This window comes from Ctenopharyngodon idella, chromosome 10 (genome assembly GCF_019924925.1).
Source record: "Ctenopharyngodon idella isolate HZGC_01 chromosome 10, HZGC01, whole genome shotgun sequence".
Classification (NCBI taxonomy): Eukaryota; Metazoa; Chordata; class Actinopteri; order Cypriniformes; family Xenocyprididae; genus Ctenopharyngodon; species Ctenopharyngodon idella.
In genome coordinates this window covers 3,987,051-4,007,195 of record NC_067229.1, presented here as the reverse complement: position 1 = coordinate 4,007,195, position 20,145 = coordinate 3,987,051, and the positions used below count along the sequence as shown (strand labels likewise).

The 20,145-nt window shown below is 35.3% G+C and overlaps 3 protein-coding genes across 6 annotated transcripts in view; 2 read left to right on the top strand and 1 right to left on the bottom strand.

The window, feature by feature from the left end:
• The window catches only part of LOC127519819 (natural killer cell receptor 2B4-like), a 176,199-nt gene that overhangs the window by 132,481 nt on the left and 23,573 nt on the right, over nucleotides 1-20,145 (top strand). The gene's annotated exons all lie outside the window — the stretch shown is intronic.
• LOC127520213 (putative uncharacterized protein DDB_G0282133) overlaps nucleotides 1,815-20,145 on the top strand; it is a 52,736-nt gene continuing 34,405 nt past the window's right edge. The window contains exons 1-2 of the mRNA XM_051908156.1: nucleotides 1,815-1,990; nucleotides 4,019-4,348. Coding sequence (XP_051764116.1) covers nucleotides 1,939-1,990; nucleotides 4,019-4,348 — 382 coding nt within the window. The 5' untranslated portion in view covers nucleotides 1,815-1,938. The remainder of the gene's footprint in view (nucleotides 1,991-4,018; nucleotides 4,349-20,145) is intronic.
• Nucleotides 13,516-19,181, bottom strand: LOC127519833 (SLAM family member 5-like). Of its 4 annotated transcripts, none has more exons than XM_051907475.1 (6): nucleotides 19,061-19,181; nucleotides 17,951-18,268; nucleotides 17,468-17,752; nucleotides 17,259-17,375; nucleotides 16,788-16,861; nucleotides 13,516-14,072 (listed from the first exon to the last, which is right to left on the bottom strand). In XM_051907475.1, exons 2-6 carry the CDS (start codon nucleotides 18,240-18,242, stop codon nucleotides 14,022-14,024), a joined length of 819 nt encoding a protein of 272 aa, XP_051763435.1. In that variant the 5' UTR covers nucleotides 18,243-18,268; nucleotides 19,061-19,181; the 3' UTR covers nucleotides 13,516-14,021. The 4 variants fall into 4 exon arrangements, with proteins under 4 accessions (XP_051763435.1, XP_051763434.1, XP_051763433.1 ...); XM_051907474.1 differs by having other exon boundaries at nucleotides 19,066-19,130; XM_051907473.1 differs by lacking the exon at nucleotides 19,061-19,181 and adding an exon at nucleotides 18,612-18,688.

The following is a 20,145-nucleotide window of genomic DNA, read 5'->3' as shown; positions in this document are numbered from 1 at the left end:
AAACAAAACTAAACGGGTAAACCTGTGTGACCATCTCACATGGCCAGTCTCATTGAGGTGTGACCCTTGCAGCTCATCTGAGTCAAACTGCGTTTTTTTTGTTTTGTTTTTTTAAACGCGGTTTGATCTGTTTGATGGTCAAACAGCTTTTGCATGACAGTGGCCATGTTTGGCTTTTTTTATTTTTTTAATCTGTGTTCAGTTTGTAGGTGCAGAACTTCTTCCTGTCCTGCTGAACCTGACTTCCTCTCTAACATTGCTTTACAAAGTAATAAAGTACTGGATCGATCAAAACTAAAAGCAGTTAAAGAAGAATAACAGCTGGATTCTTACTGGTCATGCATCATTGATAAACTACACAGATTGACAGCTAAATAATACACTGAAAATAAAGATTTTTTGCTGCTTGATCAAAAATAAGCATCACATTAAATTGAGAAAAAACCTTATTATATTCATCCACTTAAATTTGTAAAATGTTGTAACATGAATTATTTTTGTTGGCATAACTGAACAGTGAATCTATTTTCCAGCATGCTTTGTTGATACTGCATTAGGAGAGTAATGTTGAAATCAATTGTTATTTTACATTGTTCAGTAAAGTTAGAGACAAAGAAATGTATTAAGGTTTTGAACAACTTGAGTGTGAGTAAATGATGAAAGAATTTTCATTTTTGGGTGAACTAACCCTTTAACCCTATGTCTAATGTTATTCGTTCGAAACACCACACATGGTGACCCCTGCTGGTCAAAACCGTGTAAATGCAACACAAACTCATGCCAAACATGCATAAAACAGCTTTTACAAATCCATTGCAAACGTTTTATTGAAAGTATAATCTATCAAATGCAACTAACTAATCATAAATATTAAGTGTCTGTATAATATGTATTCTTTTATCAATTTTCAGGGCTTGTTTTTTTTTTTATGGATGAGTCAGTTAAACAGAGACTATTAACTACTATTATTCCTTTTAATTATACAAATACCTCATTAGGACGTATACAAATGTGTAAAACTCATCAGAGATCAGGTAATAGACAGACACTTGTTCAATGATTCGGATTCGCCGCTGGGGGGCGATCTCAGTGAATCTGCATGATTCATGGGTTTACACCAGGTTTACACAGATCGCCCCCAGTGGTGAACCATTGAAATTTTGAAACGATGATCATGAACGGAAATGATTCGAAACAAAAGATTCATAAAGGTATCAAAGCTTCATGAACCAGTGTTTCGAAATCGCCCATCACTACTGAGAACTATTGAACAAGTGTCTATGGGTTTTACCGGATCTCTGATCAGTTTCACACATTTGTAGATGTTTTAATTACACATTAGAATAATTTAAATGAATAAAGGTTATTAATCTCTTATTGGTCTGCTTGAGCCACGGAACAAACAAAACAAGCCCTGAAAATTGATAAATGAACATATTATACACTCTATTCTTATTAGACGATTAGTTAATTGCATTTGATAGATTTTACTTTCAATAAAACTTTTGCAATAGATTTGTAAAAGGTGTTTTTATGCATGTTTGGCCTCAGTTTTGTTGCATTTACACTGTTCTGACCACTAGGGGTCACCGTGGAGACGGGTGTCAGATTGTTTCGAAGCCTCGACACATTACGGCACATTTGCTTCAACTGCTTCAGTGTTTCATGAAGCCTCGATCTGCCCATCACTACGTTCCAGTTATTTCCTAGAAGAAGGTAAGAAAAATCCAAAATCGGATCTGTCTGGAACAGTAGTTCTTTACATAAAACAACATTTCACTGCACATACGGAAGCCGGAAGTGATTTTACAGTCTTTTTTAAAATTACGTGAACGTCACTACGTCATCACGCTATAGTGCGTAAACTGAAAAAATATATTGCAATATTTTTTTTTTTATATGACGTCGATGAGTACATGTTGACATAAGGTGGAGAAAATGAAGCTTTTCTTTAGTTTGCTCTTATTGCTCTGGTGTTTGCTTGATCACGGTAAGACTTTTAGGCTTATAGTGTCTTCCTGACGAAGATGAAACCGAAAGCGACTAAGTTATTTTGTTTTCTTTAAACTCTAATCGCTTTGTATTCGACAGAAATGCTTTTATCGTTTGTATTTTGTGGTCTGTTTTTGCTCGACAATGGCAAGACATTTAACGTTATTTGTTTAAAACTCACTTGCTGCCAGCGATAAAAACGAAGGGCGAATGTGTTGAACAACTTGAAAACAAGGCTCAGATAATGTAGGTTAACTTAGAGGTTCAGAACCTACGAGATCAAAAGCTGATATTCACACTCTTGCGTTTTGTTGCTGATAAACTGGATGTAATTTAAGATCTGTTGCTTTTATATGAAAATAAATATGATGATCAATACCCCCAAAGTACTTGTTATTTTATTCCATTCGAAAGATAATAGAGATGTTTTCTTATGTATATTTTAAAACAAATATGGGGGTCACATAACATATAGAGAGTTTATTTTCGAGATAACATATATATATATATATATGTGGTATGTGTTGTAATGTATGGTTGTAGGAGACCTTTACTCTCTTAATGACTTCCCTGGTTAAATAAATTTTAAATAAAATAAGAGAGATTGAACTGTCAGAGACTTTTGGAATATTCACATATAATTTATAAACAAATAAACATGATATCAGAGTTTTAAAATCAAACATTTTAAAAGAGATCAATACATCACGGTTGTTTAAACCAATAAGCATTAAAGGGATAGTTCACCCAAAAATGAAAATTATTCCATGATTTGTTCACCCTCAAGCCATCCTAGGTGTATAGGACTATCTTCTTTTAGACGAACACAATCAGAGATATATTTAAACATATCCTGGCTCATCCGAGCTTTATAATGGTTGTGAATGACTGCCCATCTCGCAGTGATTTGAACCTGAGCATCAGTAAAGCGTGCTTGATAGCATTTGTTGGTTGTTTGCCTTGTTAATACAACAACAACAACACATGGCAAAAATATTAAAAGATCCCTCTCTGTAAATGTTGAGGTTATGTGGTATAAAAATTTAATCTAAAAATAACATGGCATCATAGCGTGAATAATTACCACAGCTCAAATGTACCTTGAATGCAATGCGAGTCGCTTTTGGATAAAAGCTGCTGGCAAATGCGTAAACATGTAAATGAAAACATATTGGTAGAAACAGAAAAACACTTTGCTATGTGGTGGCAAGTAGCATAATTTTAAAGTTCAAAGTAGAAAGATTTTATGTGTATTGTTTATCTATTTTTTACATTTAATCATTTAAGACACTTTTGTCCAAGTGAGGAGAATAAAAGCATTTAAACCAAAAAATGAGCAACAATACATAGGCCTAGTTGATGATGTGACAAGTCTGGTTGAGTTATGAGTATTTTATATTCATTATGTTATATTCATTATAAAGTAACATGAATATGAAAATTCTTAAGTTGCATGAAATGCACAGATAGGGAAAAGGGTAACGGCAAACTTGAAATACATTAGCTCACCCATTGCAGAATATGCAAGATTTTTGCCAAAATAAGAGGGGTCATAATGTGACTATAGTGTTTTGAAATTCATTCTTTCACACTGAGGACAACTGAGGGACTGAAATTATTACAATTAAATGCATTAAGAGGGGTGGAAACTGTTTTTTATTTTGTTTAAAGATCCTTTTTTTAGTACTGCCCTGTATTTGCATAGTTAGCATAGTTTCCATTGTTTTGTAGAAGACAAAACAAGTAAAATGTTCCCCAGTCATCCAAATCAAAAGGGCTCTTAATGCATTGTGTTTCTTTCTTGAGCATCAGTGAATGTTTCCACCTTTTGTAATAGTTGTCCTTCAGTCATTCTCAGTGTGAAAAGATGCTGGAAAATTAATCATCCAGGTAATAACACATCAAGGGTATTTAAACTTTTCACCTGGTTCATTTCTGTTAATTAAGATATTATTTCATCTAAGATATTATTTCATATGTAAATGTTTTTGTTTGGCGTATAATAATCTGTTCATTTCTTTTTCAGCCTTTCGCTGTGTTGTTTCAGAGGGAGTGTCGGTGTCTGTGATGGAGGGAGATTCAGTCACCCTGAACACTGATGTTGAAATAAAACAACAAGAAGAGATTAAATGGTATTTTAATGACATTTGCATCGCTCAAACCAGCGGAGATCAGAGTAAGATCTGTACAGATGTTCAGTGTGATGAGAAATTCAGAGACAGACTGAAGCTGGATCATCAGATTGGATCTCTGACCATCATGAACACCAGAAACACAGACTCAGGACTTTATCAACTACAACTAAAGATCATCAACAGCAGCATCCGCGAAAAGACATTCACTGTTACTGTTCATGGTGAGTAATTATGTTTAAACAGCAAGTCTTATACATTTAAAGGTAGGGTAGGCAATTTGTTTCATAGACACTTTTTGTTATACTGGTTGAAACTCCCTTTACATCCGTAAATCGTGTTTTGGAACCAAACTCTTTATATATCTTCTGTGGAAACCTCAGGAACAAAAAATGTTTGTCCAATCATTGCATTCGGTCCTACCTGCCTGTCAACATGTATTTCCATACCTCCGCGAACCTGCTCGTGCAGACATCACACGTCATCAGCATCTATGCAGACCTGTAGACAGAGAGTCACAAGCACCACAAATGAACAACAGCCTCCTTGTACATTTTTTTCTGAACCAAAACAACAAGCTTATGCTGCGTTTATGTCCTGTCAAACCTGTGACGTTCTACCCAGAGCTGTTCACATCCTTGGACCTGGATTTATGCGTTTTTATGTCAACACTATGAACGCTGAAATGAATCTGCAGCAGTCGGGTTGTACATGTAAGAGCTCTGTAAGTTGTTTATGTTCATTATTATTGTAATGTTATGTGCTTTGAGACATGAGGTAATTTAACACTGTCTCTCGTGACGCTTTGCAGACTCTGCTCTGGCTGTACGTGTACATGTGTTTTGAAGGAGGCGTGGCCTTTGAGATGCTCTGAAAGAAGGGATCTCATGCTTTCAAAGCTAACTCGCTATTGCCTACCTCTTCAAAATTGCACACCCTAGCTCACCCTAAATCACATTATTGTTTTTACTGACATTTTTGCAGTGATATTGAGATGTCTTTTCTCTTTACATAGAAAAATATAAGCAATACTTTATAGAAAACATTGTATTTTAATGTTCAAAAATTTAAACATTTTAATAAAGTATAAAGTAAAATATTTCATTGATAATATTCATCTATTAAATATTCATAAATGTTGCATTATATTTGGATTGTGGCATGAAAGGTTGCAGTGATGAACATTGTAGCCGATCACAGACAATGTTGAGTGCATGAAAGCAGTGATCTCGTCATTGCAACTCAATTTCTGCACACTACCAAATGCTTTCACCTTCACTAACAGTGCAAACGCGAGATAAATAAAAGATTCGCTGCATAAAACGGGAGTTTTGCGCGTCAGTCACTGATAAACTTGCGCTTTTTGATTGACAGATCCAGCGCGCGCTGCTCCAACGATTACAAAGAGCTTTCTTTGAGCTTTCTTCATATAATTTAATCACCGTTAAATGACAGATTATTTTCATCCTACTAAGAGAAACAACGCAAGTTGACGTTTAGTCACTGGTTTGATTTACTGACACACAGACAAAGATCATCTGACTGTATATGAATCATTAATATCAGATCAGGCATTAGAATTAGTTACTCACATGTTGTTGCATTACTGTCGAGTCCAGGCACTGCACAATATTTTGTAATCCTCAACGGCATGTGTATTGCTTGGTAGCTCGATCTGGTTTAGCACCACATAGGCCTATGTTACTATTGCATGTCATGCGTGATTCGGTGGGCGGGGCTAAACAGGCAGTGATGAAGTAGGCGTTGATCTTCTTCTGCAGAGGCGGTGCTTGCTGCCCTTTGACGTCATAGATCCCCACTTTGTAAATCCTGTTGTTTTCTGGGTCTGGTGTCATTAAAGCTTTTATTGGACTAACAAGGAAGTTTTCAGCTCTAAAACTTACAGGATATTCTTAAAGTATGATGACCTCTTATATGTCAAAAGCTCAAGGAAAATGAGCCCTTTAAGATGTTCAAGATCATCCATGAGACTCATTAATGTTTGTCTGATGAGTGAATGTGTGAATCAGTGATGTTCCTCTGCTGTTTGTTCCCATGTGTTACATTATCAATCCAGATATATTTCTTTACATTTCTTTTCTGTATTTCTTTATTTCTTCTTCAGGTGTGTCTGGTGTTGATACAGAGCGAGTGTCGGTGATGGAAGGAGATTCAGTCACTCTAAACACTGAAGTTTTAACAAACCAACAAGACAGAATTAGATGGTATTTTAATGACATTCGCATCGCTCAAATCAATAGAGATCAGAGTAAGATCTGTACAGATGTTCAGTGTAAAGGTGGTGATGAGAGATTCAGAGACCGACTGAAGCTGGATCATCAGACTGGATCTCTGACCATCACAAACATCATAGACACAGATGTTGGAGTTTATCAACTACAGATCAGCAGCGGCAGCAGCGACAGTGAAAAAACATTCTTTATTGCTTTATATGGTGAGTCATGTTTAAAAGCAATTCATATCATGCACATTTAAGTCATGTCATTAATTTGTTTAGTGATATTTTTTGCTGACATTCAGAGGTGCTTTTTACTGTTCACTGTAAAATGGAATTTGTTGATTTAAATATAAATTACTATGTGCATGTTGCAAAGATCTCATGTAATATAATTAATATCATTAAAATATTTCTAGGTCACTATTATATATTATTATTATTTCTATCTATCTGAATAATGTCATAATGGCATTTTAATTTATTTTAAAAAGGTACTGCAAGATGACACGCCATCTGTCATGTATGGACATAATCAAAAGAAATCCCTATAATAAACACATAACACATGCTTCATTGACTTCATCATCTTGCTTGTTTTGAATCAGTATTTCGCTACATGTAGTCTTTTTATTGGATACTTTTTTATACTCTTAATCAAGTAATTAATATTAGAACTACTTTTACTTATATTTGAGTAATTACTTTTATAAGTACTTTTACTTGAGTAGAGATTTTGGAGATCTCCTGTGCTTATAAGCACAAAATGTGGGTAAATGTTGCTTTTCAGACAAAGTCAAGAGATAATGTTGTATTGCTTTCATATCCACAGTTCTCTCATCTGTTGGTTTGTGTTTCAGGTGTTTCTGCTGCTGAACGAGATGAAATGAAGAGAAAGTCAGTGGAGGAGGGAGACTCTGTTACTTTAGATTCTGGTGTAATAAGAAAACTGAACGATTCAATGACATGGTATTTTAAAGAGATTCTCATCGCTGAAATCACTGGAGATCAGAGTAAGATCTGTACAAATGTTCGGTGTGATGAGAGATTCAGAGACAGACTGAAGCTGGATCCTCAGACTGGATCTCTGACCATCACAAACACCAGAAACACAGACTCTGGAAAATATAAACTACAGATCAACAGCAGCAGATTCAGCATCATTAGGAGCTTCAATGTTAATGTCACTGGTGAGTATATTTTAGTCATTTAGTGCATTTTCACTTGAGTAGTTTTAGAATACAGTTTACTATATTTAAATCAAAACAGTAAATGATTTCATTCTGGCCTTTTTTTTAAAAAAGAAAAAAAAGAAAAAAAAAGTGAGTTTGGACTCCATATTAAAATATAATTGAGATAATCTCTGTCATCCTCACATAAACATCAAAGTGACAGATAGTTGTCACAATGAGTTTAATTTTTTTATTTTTGGAAGTCTATTATTTTAGAATAAGAAAAATCCATACTATCAGTCAGTTTTCCTATGAACATTGTTTCCTGTTGAGCTCACAGGGCTGATGCTGTTTTAGCTGCTGTTAAAAAAAAACCTCACAAGATTTATCAGATAAACCAGCTTTTATCAAATAAATCAATATTATACATCCTTCCACTGAAATTAACAGTTGATCCCTAGTTAAACAATTACTTTCTGTCTTCAGCTGTTCCAGATTCAGGTCTGTCTTCAGCTGCTGTAGCAGGAGTAAGTGTTGCTGTTGTTCTGCTGTTTGTGACTGTAGCAGCTGCTGCTGTGATTTACTATCACCACTGGAAAGCAAGACAAAAAGGCAAGCAATGCATACAGTTGATTGTAAAAAAAAATGTAAATATGAGATTTATTGTGCAAAAAGAATCTTTAAAAAATATGTAAAAGTATGTATTTTTATTCTAATTGACCAAAGTAAGAGTTTGTTGTTATTGTTCAAACAGGAAACTTGAACCAGCACAGAGATCATGATCGGGTGAGATGCCATGAGCACTGAATCTGTCTGTCTGCAAAAAACTGTGGATTGACAACAGATTAAGATCTGTGATCTGTGTTAAGGCCCAATGACATGATTTTGAACAAAATCAGGCCAAAACAAAGATAGTTTCGGGGGTTCAAAACAGCTTGTCAAAGGTTCTGGCTGGCAAACACCTTAGAACTACTATTGCTCCATGACGATTACCTAAATAGTGGATGTGGCTCCGCCATCTTTAAGTGGAAATCTCCTTGTTCATTTCTTTTGTTCAGTCCGACAAGGTCAGACGTCTGCAAGATAAAGCATGAACAGATCAGAGTGCCGCTTTAATTCTAATCGGAAGAGACTCTGACACTCGGTCTCATTCACTAAGCATGCAACATATTGAAATGAAAAATGGGTGAACTAACCCTTTAAGTACAAATTCATGTTTGTACGCACGTGTTGTGAATTAGGTGAAGATTTTTCTTGAAGTTCTCCTCGTGTGTGTACAAATACGAAATAATCCATGCATTTATTAGTGAATGAGACCCAGTGTCTTTTCAAAGCTTGTGCTTTAAAGCAATACATTTGTGTAACTTCTTATAAAGTTTATAATGTAATAAACGTGACGTGAATTTACAGGAGTATGCTGTCGACAGTAACATCTCTAAGTGTAACTTCTGTCATTTTTGTTCTGTTTGTCATTGAGCGAAAAGTGCACAGCATATATTGACATTCATCTAAACGTCGCTCTCAGCAGTGCAAAAGGCTTCGGGATGTTCACTCGCTGGTCATATTTTTTTTTTTTTACAAAAAAATTTGCTCCTCTGTGAAGTATATCGGGGCCTTAGGTGGTGTATGTCTGTGTTTGTGTGGTTTTATTCAGAAATCATCACATAGAAACACCAATAATGACTTACTTATTTAAGAGAGCTGCTCTCAGAATGAAGAAAAGCGGTCTTTACATCAGAGGGAAAAACAGTTTTGTGTTTGTGCAACTGAATCATCAATCCTGAACATTTGTTTTACCTTCTGTGAATCTGCTTCTTTCTTTCAGGAGAATGGTGTCCCAGAACAAATGCCCTTTAATCAGACTGAGACTCCACAGATGGATATTAATAATGAGATGTCCCATGATGAGAATGCACTGAGGACTACTGATAATGAGTTTTCTCCTGGTGTGACTTGAGACTACTGGGATTTTCCCCTGAATCTCAGGAACTGAACCTGTAAAAACTGCACTGAAAGGAACAGTTGACTGAAGCTGCTACAAAATGCCTCATTTGTGTTTATGTAGTTTATTGTTATCTGTTGCATAAGCCTTAAAGGTGCCCTAGAATCAAAAATTGAATTTTCCTTGGCATAGTTGAATAACAAGAGTTCAGTACATGGAAAGACATACACTGAGTTTCAAACTCCATTGCTTCCTCCTTCTTGTGTAAATCTCATTTGTTTAAAAGACCTCTATTGATTCTCAATAAGAACTTTTGTTGATGTATGACAAATAAAATCAAACTGGTTAATAATAAGTGTAATAATGTTTAATGGCTGGAAGTCAGTTGTAGTTGTCGTGTCTCTCTCTCTTTTTCTCTTGTTGTTTCTTCAATGATTCTGCTTATTAACATCAGGTGTCACCACTGATTGTCAATCATCAATCAATTATCTCATTAACTTTAACACTGCTTCAGTGTTACTTTTTAACACCCGGCAAGATGGACTCATATGTACACTTTGGGTGGTAATTTAACACTGGGGATTTTGTTGTGCAGATGGAGCAATAATAACTGACATGATACATGATAACATGATATTTTTAGTGATATTTGCAAATTGTCTTTCTAAATGTTTCGTTAGCATGTCGCTAATGTACTGTTAAATGTGGTTAAAGTTACCATCGTTTATTACTGAATTCACGGAGACCAGAGCCGTCGTTATTTTCATTATTAAACACTTGCAGTCTATAATGCATAAACACATCTTCATTCTTTATAAATCTCTCCAACAGTGTAATGTTAGCTTTAGCCACGGAGCACTATCAAACTCATTCAGAATCAAATGTAAACATCCAAATAAATACCATACTTACGCGATTAGACATGCTGCATGACGAACACTTTGTAAAGATCCATTTTGAGGATTATATTAGCTGTATAAACTTTGTTTATGCAGGTTAAGGCAAGCGCGAGCTCCGGGAGCGGGGGAGCGAGAGATTTAAAGGGGCCGCGCGCTGAAACGGTGCATAGTTAATGATGCCCCAAAATAGGCAGTTAAAAAAATGAATTAAAAAAAAATCTATGGGGTATTTTGAGCTGAAACTTCACAGACACATTCAGGGGACACCTTAGACTTATATTACATCTTTTGAAAACTGGTTCTACGGCACCTTTAATGGTGTTTAGCATCTGAAAGGTGTTTTAAGTGCATTTCACAGATGTATGTTTACTGATAAAACAACAATATTAGATAGTGAAGGCTGTTCCTGGAATGGTGAACTCGTGTTAGACGACATTAGATGGCACCCTTGTAAAGTATACATGCTCGTCTACTCTTTGATGAAGATCCAATGTCAGGTAGCTCTCAAAGTATTATAGACTGTGCTTGATTATGCACTTTGCAGAGGGATAACTGCCTCTGTTTCCAACTCATAAGCCTATTCTCTTGCACTGGACAGCACTCTGTTAAAATTACTATCTGTGTGGTATTCCACAAGGAATTATTTTGTTACGTTCAGCTGTTCTGTTGCATGTTTAAAGTCAATGTGTATGGTCTGTAGCATCTTCCTGGTAATATTTATTTCAAAATGTTAAAGATATACTGCTCAGGAATTGATACCTTTGGTGTTAGTGAGGCCAGCAGGTGGCGCTCACCCTGTGGTGTGTGTAGGTCCTAACCAGTGTTGCCAACTGCTTTCAACTGAAAGTAGCTAAAACTGGTAGCTAAATGTCACTAGATGACATCATAATGGCAAATTCATTGATCTATATAAATATGAATCTAGATCAGTGGGCAAAATAAGAATCTAGATAAGGTTTGTCCAAGAGGTTGCTAGAATTGTCCCTAAACTTTTGAAAAATGTCTCAAAAGGGGCAGGGAATTCACTAAATCTAGTGAAAAAAATCCCTAAATTGGCAACACTGCTCCTAACGCCTAGTATAGTGACGGGGACACTGTACATGCCCCTTCGATGAGACTTTATGTTCTGGAAGTCTATCGTAAGATGTGCAGCACAAACAGCTAAATTACCATTATAATTGTCAGGAATAGAATTAAACATAAATTTTAAACATTGTTCCCAAAGTCCAGCGTCCCTAGGAAGCCCAAACACAGAAGACCTGTATGCAACTAACATAGCCTCGCCCACTTTGTCGTGTGTTCCTGTGGGCAGGGTTTATGATGTCACCAACCCGGGAAGAAGCTCGTTGTAGTCCAAACCGGTCGTAATTGTAGGCATTAAACTGCCATAACTTTAAAAGACAATATTTCCATTTGCATTGAACTTTCAGCGCTGTAACTTTGCAGATACTGTTTATGCTCAAGCGGCAACATTACACGCTAACTAAAGTAAAAAAGTGAAATCTCAATGAACCACACCATTAATGTAGGGCTATTGCCTAAATTAGTCTGGCTGTATTGAGATGTTTTATTAGTGGTTTAATTTCACAGTGGTGACAAACAGCCCTGAAGTTTAGGGCAAACACGATGGTAACTTGGCTTTCGCCAATAAAGCAGGTCAGAGAGACGTGGATGCTGCTCTGCAGAGCGCTGTGGTGGCTGTGACAAAGGATGTTGGAGAGGGGTCTTGGGGTCTATCTGTGCATGTACCTGCTGTGTCTTGTCTGAGCACGTTGTCAGTTTCCTCTCCGCTCCTTGAGGTTTTTTCCACTGCATGAGAAAATGGACGTGTGGCGTGAGAAGTCTCAATTGCATGAGTCTCACGCTGAATGCATGGTGTGAGTGACTGTGCAAACATGAAAAACAAGTTACCAGAGCTATCTTATTCCAGATTCCCAAAAGCTACAGAAAATATATGTAAAATGATTAGCTGCAATTTGCAGAGACATTTGGATAAAAAGGGCCTTGCTAAGATCACTTTTTTTTTTAATGGTTTGGTTGATGATGATAACTATCTCCATATATTTATGCCTTGGAAGTCTGATTTATCATGGTCATTAAAAAAAAAAATACTAACAATAAAATTAACTTCATCATCAATGCAAGTTTACATTTTATTCAATACTTGATCATACCTTATTTCTAGTCAATAATAACTCAATCCAATGTTAGCTTCACTTTCTGTCTCCTGAGATACCTTCATCTTATCAAGTTTTGAAGGCAGCATAGATGTATCTTTCACTACCTTTAATATCCCACAATCCTGTGTGTTCCATTGAGCTAAAAAGTAAACATGGCATCTAAAAGTTGCATTTGGTGTTCAGTTTGTGTGTGGATGTACAATTTTAACCAACATTTTCCACTTCTAGTGTCATTTCTTGTGGGAAATTATGGTAGTAATTAAATATTCACTTAGTTATCCCCAAACTCGCTCTATTTTGCGGTAGATCATCTGTTGCGCTGTCTGAAATCAGTTCTGTGATGTACCTTCATGCCCAAATGCTGCCTGCAAAGTCATTGCCTGATAAGGCAGTGAGGCAACAATCAGATGGCTGTTTTCAGATGCAGCCAATGATTTAACAGGAAAATGTTACTGGGTCTTACCATCACTGTTTTTGTTAATGAAAATAGATTTACATATTAATTTCAAGCTCAAGCTACTGCTGTTGTCAACTCAATCTTCTGCATTTCCAAGAAACATAATTATTAATTATTTTTGGTGCCAAATAAGGTGCTGGTGCCACCATCTGTAGAAGTTGTGGCACTAGTGCTACAGGTCACAAATGTTAGTCTGGAGCCCTGATTATATTTATAAAAAAGAGGTGTGAGATCAAGAATAGTTCTTCATAAAAAAAAAAGACCCTCCTCTTACTAGAGCTATAAATAAGCACTGAAACTAGCAGAGCTTATCTGCAGGATCACAGCATGAGGATATGAGGACGAGGATATAGAAATGCATCTGCCCTTGATTATCACTTGATTTCACAGACATAATAAGATCTCGCAATAATATCACTGTTTGATTTGAATGAATCTTTCATCTGTCAGAGTATTTTGCAGTAAAACTTTTGTCTAAAGAAGTCAAATGGTTTCCTGTGAGCAACAATGGGAAAAAAGCCCTTCAACCACATTCTGTTCACTCACACTCTATTCACACCTCAGAGACACAGACATCAAACACAAGCGTCCAACAGTAGACATGTGCTCATGCACAATTTGGCTACCCAACCACATTTCTGCACCTGTAACAACAAGGTTCACTGCTTTTAATGAGTATTTTTCATCTACATTTTGAACATATTCATGAGATGTACACACATGGTCTATATAATTCAAGAGTCAATCTTTGAAAACGATCAATACAATTTAGATCATTTGTATTACAAGGCAAAATCTTTTTATAGGAGAGCATTTCATTAATCAGTCTTTACATATCACACTTCAGACCCCTCAGAATGATCCTGTTGCACGTCCGCAGTGATTTCCTGATGCTACATGTGATGATTCTCTCAATCCTAAAACTCAGAGTCTGAGGTTGTTGCAGGAGGTTCCTAGTGAAAGCGAAGACACGGCAGCTGATCTTATACTAGAAAAAAGCTGGACAATTGATCACCATATGGCAACAGCTGCATATTCCACATGACCCTCCTCTTCAACAGTCTGTTAAAAAAACAGCACACAAGAGATGGTAATGAAAAACAAGTGTGACGATCTTAGAAGGACCTTTTAGTCAGAAAGATTCCTTGTAGTGAGCATATGACTTTCTGGCTTCACCCTAGTGAAAAACAATACACTAAAATGTATTTGAAATTACATTACATATTTATGTGCTTAATAAAAATACCCTGCAATTCTACTTTTGGTATACTAAACTGGTGTACTTAAAGTCTGCTAAACTGGAACAAATAATTTTACTTAATGCACTTTGTGTGGAAGTAGTGCTGAGGTCCAACTAAAGATTTACTGAAGTATATTTGTGCTGAAATGGAACTATTGCAAGTGTACTTTAGGTACACTTTAAATATCTTGCATTTAAAGACTGATATTATACGAAGGTCATACAATCCTTATTAATAGTGACATAAAAACACATTTTAGGCATAATATTAAGAAATGTGCATTGTGCAAAAAAAGAAATACCCCAAATAAAGTGTAAGTATAATTTTATATCAGTAAGTCTTAAGTGATATGTCAATAAACATGTTAATGGTTTGCACTTTATTTTACAGTACGTGCACTTACATGTACTTACAGTGTACTTACAAGTACTGGGTAATATAAGGTAACTACATGGGTTAGGGTTAGTTTTAGAGGTAGGTTCAGGGTTAGTACCTATAGTTATTACCCAGTTATTGCAATTACTATAATAAGTACGTATGTACATGGGGAACAGGTCTGTAAAATAAAGTACCGTTAATGGATTTGAAGAGTATATGACATCAATGTACTTTAAATAAATTTTGGTATAGTGTTTTTTTTATTAGGGCATTGATTCATATGAAAATACAATGTATGAAATAATGCCAAATTGGACACTAAAACATGATCTGATAAGAAATTTTGCTGTAACAAGATCCAATCCAGATGTCTGCAAAAAAGATGCAGCCGTTGCATTCTAAAGCAGATTTGACATCATTGTATGATGTAAAAAGCACATTTTCTTGTTAACTGTTGTGCAAACCATCAGAAAAAGATGTGATGTTATGACTTTCATTTCCTGAAGGCTTCAGTTTCCTGTCAGATGGTTTAACATAGTGAGTTTCTGTTAAAACAAACGAACACTGTTCACTGCTCAAATCAAACACGATGTTCAATCCAGGCACATGCACAAGACCCCAAGTGCCATTTTGGCTTCTGACTAAACAAGTGCCCTTTTGCAAGATTTTTAAACTTTTTTTTTATTTTATATTTCAGTTTTTATTTAACTGCATTTATCTTCTAATTCTTGAGACCTGAGGAGGCAAAGTTCTCACAGTACACTTACATTCTTAAAATAGAACTTAATTGTTTTATATTGGGACTAAATGAGCCATTTTTTGTTGAAACAACCAACTGAACAGCATGGCACTGCATTATGAGTGGAAATGTTAAAATGAACTGTAATTAAATGTGTTTTTCAGCAAACAATTAATGTGTTTATTAGTGTTTATTGTATTGCTTTGATCAGTAAGAATTAACTGTGCTTATTCCAATAATACATCATACTTACTGCACTAATATGTGATACTGTTATATAGTAGATAACTGACACACAAACTTGGATGTGTTTCTGTTGTATAAACCTGAATTCCGGAAATGTTTTCTCCTGTTAAATTAACCCACTGGTCAGGTTGTTTCAAATAAATGAATGTAGGCCTACTATATTTTAGTTCAATGATGTTTTTTTTATTTCATATTTTGTTTTTTAGGGTTTTATGTTACTAAATTATATTTTTGGAATAGTTATGATCCGTTTTTACCGGTAAATCACTTTTTAAGCATATAGGCCTGAAAATGAAATTTTCTCTTAACTTAAACTGTCATAAATCTTGAAAGGTTTGAAGCACAGACTTCAGTTTGGTCTCCTTTTAAAGAAGACACTTGGCAGATTATTGCTGAAGTGAAAAAAATAAATAAATAAATAAATAAATAAAAATTATTGTGAAAAATGCATAAAAATATGATTTTTAAATTTTACATGAAATATGGCGTATATTTTTTTAAAACATGTTTTACTGTAAAACTGTAGAAAAAAAGCCATATATCTAAACAAGTTGTTTTCCAAGTTTGAGATTGATGTCTCAAAAAAAGTAAGATTTAGTTTGGGGGAAGTATTAAAAGTTTCCACTAGATGAAATCCACATCCTATTTATTTTCAATGCACTAATTTCTGACTGCAAACAGTACAAGTGTGACTATTTTTTTTCAGGACTTTTTAACCTTTTCAATCATGTCCATGTTTTTTTTTTTGTGTGTGTGTGTGTGTGTGTGTGTGTGTGTGTGTGTGTGTTCATATAGCAAGTGCCATTTTGTTGAAATAAGAAATTCTAAAAAAAAAAAAAATCTGTCCAAATTTTTTCCAGACCAAACAGTTCATTGAAAAAAATATTTTTTGAGTGTAAAGCATATTCACTGACTGAAAGTTGAAGTTTATAGTGTTGATAGTAATGTTTAGAGATCCCGCACTCTTTCAGTCTTTCTCATTTGCTTCAAAAATAAATTACTTTGGCTTTTTTGGAAATATGTTTCTTGGTAAAGCAGATATTTTGTGTCTCTGGTACTGAATGATGATACATTTTTTTCATAAATAACTGATATGGTGCTGTGTGTGCAATAGATCAGAAATGATACAGATACTTAAATGATACAGAGTCTCAGAACATAAATTAATCTTACCAATTTATGAGCGTTTCTTTTGTGGACTGTCGGATGAGCGTAAGTGATCTTTCTGTTAAGAGTCTGAACTGTTTCTACAACAACAATAATAGATGCATTAAAACAACAAAACAGTCTTAACTAGATCTGAGTCTTTGAAACATTATTAGGGCTGTCTGCTAACGTAGTTCCAGCAGGTCTCGACCGCAGTACAGTTTATCATTTGATAAACTGTACAGCAAAACAACCAAAACAACCAAAACCCATAACGGCACTGACCAAACCATCAAATGTAATAAACAATAGGATAAAAATGTCAAACTATTTCCATGTTTTTCCCACTAAATTACCTTTTATTCTCTATGGAAAGTTCTCTCACACATATTGTATAGAGACATACATGTGCACACCGCGGCCCCGCCATTTATTTTTCCAATAATATATTTTGCAACTGAAAACATGCCATTTTTCACTAGAAGTAGGAACACTTGCCTTCTTGATCAGTTTTTCTACATATCTTGCTGATGCAGATGATCCCAACTACTGCAGCAACAATCAACAGAGATCCAGCAGAGATCAACACTATGTACAACAAGGGTAAGGCCTGATCTGTAATGGATAAAATGGAAGTGAATGTGTCTGATCTATAACAAAATCAGAGACCAGCTCAGTAATAAATGCATAGATCAGCGCTGCCGTACCTGCACATGTGTGACAGAGTTGAGTGATGTCCAGATGTTGAGTCTGGTTGCTGATGGGATTGTTCAGCACACAGCTGTAGGTGTTTTTATCCTGATATTCCACCTCCAGAGGTAGAGAGAGACTGATGCTGAGATCAGACACACTGATGCTGGACAATAAACTGTTTCCTTTGTACCAGGAGAGAGTCACATGACTCACATTCACAGCTGAACACACCAATGAACATGATGATGATGAAGAACATTGTGAAGAGTTACTGCCGATGACAGGAACAGGCAGATGAGCTGAGAAACATGAGAGAATGAGCATAAAAATGGACAAATAAATGCAACAATATTATTTTCAGTTCAGTGTGTTGAATCATTCAACTTGAATGAGTGTTTATATGGTCCATCATCTCAAACTATAAAATTATTCAACAATTCAATATGTGAAAATAAAACAAGAACACTTGAATGTTTGAACAAATGATCTCTACTCACCATAGACAGAAACGCTGAATGTTTTTGATGATCGTTTCACTCCCTTTATCTGTAGTTTATAATCTCCAGCATGTTCAGTTCTGGTGTTCATGATGGTCAGAGATCCAGTTTGATTGTCCAGCTTCAGTCTGTCTCTGAATCTCCCATCAGGACCATCAGATGTGGAGAAGATTCGGTTCTCAATGCTGATTTTAGCTATGAGAGAGTTTTCAGATCCAAATTTCCACAGTATGTCGTCGTCTTCATGCATTTCAGTAACATTAGTGTATAAAGTGACAGAATCTCCCTCCATCACTGACACTGAATCACCAAACACACCTGGAGAACATGATTTTATTGGTTTACAAATCCTGAAATCAGCTGTAGTTTTTTTTATTATTTACTGAACATGTGAACTGAAGAACATTCACAACAGCAGCAGAGACAAAAATTAAAGGTGCGTAAAGTTACATGTCCATTATTTTCCATGACCTTTAATGTTTTATTTGCGAAACCTTTCCAGAATTTCTGTGTAAAATTCTGAACAGAGACCTGAATTCAAAGTTAGTAGATTTCACAATTATTCAAGATTTATTTGGTACAGCAGATGATAATAGTCTAATAAGCAGCAGCTTTGTTACTCCAGAAAAAATTAAGCCATAAAAATGCTTTTATATCTTACCAATCAGACGGCACCTGCACAAACAGAACAAAACAAGCATGCGAAACATTTTCTTCAGTTGTTCAGTGTCTCATGATACTAAACACTAAAAAGACTCGGTCTATATGTGAATCCTCCCACAACAGAGTTTGACCCTCCTATAGTTTCACTCGCTGCATTTGCATATAATATAATGTTATATTTCATCTGGCATTATTAAGACTTTAACTGTTCTTAATGGGTGAAAATATTCTCCATTTTTATAACTGAACATACTTTTTGTAAGATTGTTGCCTGACTTTCTTAAATGGCTAAATAGAAGAAAATTGTGTGAATTGTATAAACTACAAGTCATGGTAAAATAGAGTTTAACAATATGTGATTTAAAATGGTTGTGTATATTTATTCATTTCTCAATTTTAGTGAATGGACAAAACGAAGTAAAAAGTTAAAACCATATATGAACTCACATTACCAGTTTTACTGACATTCATCTTCCGAGTCAAACTGAAAGCGGCTGCGGTCTGTGTTCTTCAGAGATGTGGTTTGATCTGTTGGGTCTACAAACATCTTGTGTGTGGGCATTCAGAGCGTCTTTAGTTTGTAGGTCAGGGTCCTTCCTTCCTTCTACTATATGAACAGCTTTTGAGACCCCCTGTGGTGAAAATCAAGTTTTTACTCTTGTTTATATGTCTATGTGGCATTTTAAAAATGTTTTAAGACAAACCATGTGCAAATTCATCAGTCAGTCAACAACATTGCTGAGTATTTTCTCCTTAGAACTGAAGTTTACCAAAGTCTCAAAAATGCAGTTTGAAAAAGCCTCTCTATTCTATTGTCACAAACATCTAACTAATCCTGTCAACGGTGGTCAGGGCTTTTTATTCTATATTTCCTATCATGATCTGTGTACATTTTAACACAGTGAGCACAAAAATACCTTGTACATGTACAGTATATGATGTATTTTACAATGCTATGATGAACTATATGCCTTTCTATATGTTTAAAGCATTTTGGATTATTTTCGTCAAAAACTTTCTGAAAATACTATATGAGAATTAACTGCATAATTACTATAAATGTGTACCTTGGATATTGCATACATACAAAATTTGTGGAAAAAGAATGTTTTTCACGATGTTTCCAACTCTGACTTTGATCCAGTTCTGTAGAATGGCTCATATAAGGAGGGGGCAGTTTGAATCAGGATGCCTTAGTATTCCTAAGGTCTTCGTACTTGTACCATGGGTGGTACAGTGGACTGCCCAAACTAAAGCAGACCCTGATCTCCATAATAATGACTTAAAAATTGTGATTTTCTCCTTTGGTGATTCTGCTTGTTATCATCAGGTATCTTCAGTAATGCTCATTTATCACTCAATCACTTAAATATCTCATTAACTTTAACACTGCTTCAGTGGTCATTTAACACTCTTGAGTATGGTCTCAAATATACTCCTAGGAGAGTTATTTTAAAGGGATAGTTCACCCAAAAATGAAAATTTGATGTTTATCTGCTTACCCCCAGGGCATCCAAGATGTAGGTGACTTT

What these genes read in the sequence shown, in the direction of transcription:
- LOC127519833 (XM_051907473.1), bottom strand. Translation starts at nt 18,660, where the DNA reads ATGTTTCGCATGCTTGTTTTGTTCTGTTTGTGCAGGTGCCGTCTGATT. An exon ending in TAGAAAAACTGATCAAGAAG is followed by an intron (nt 16,862 to 17,258) that starts GCAAGTGTTCCT and finishes TTGTTGTTGTAG; the next exon opens with AAACAGTTCAGACTCTTAAC. An exon ending in AAAGAAACGCTCATAAATTG is followed by an intron (nt 14,073 to 16,787) that starts GTAAGATTAATT and finishes TTTTTTTAACAG; the next exon opens with ACTGTTGAAGAGGAGGGTCA.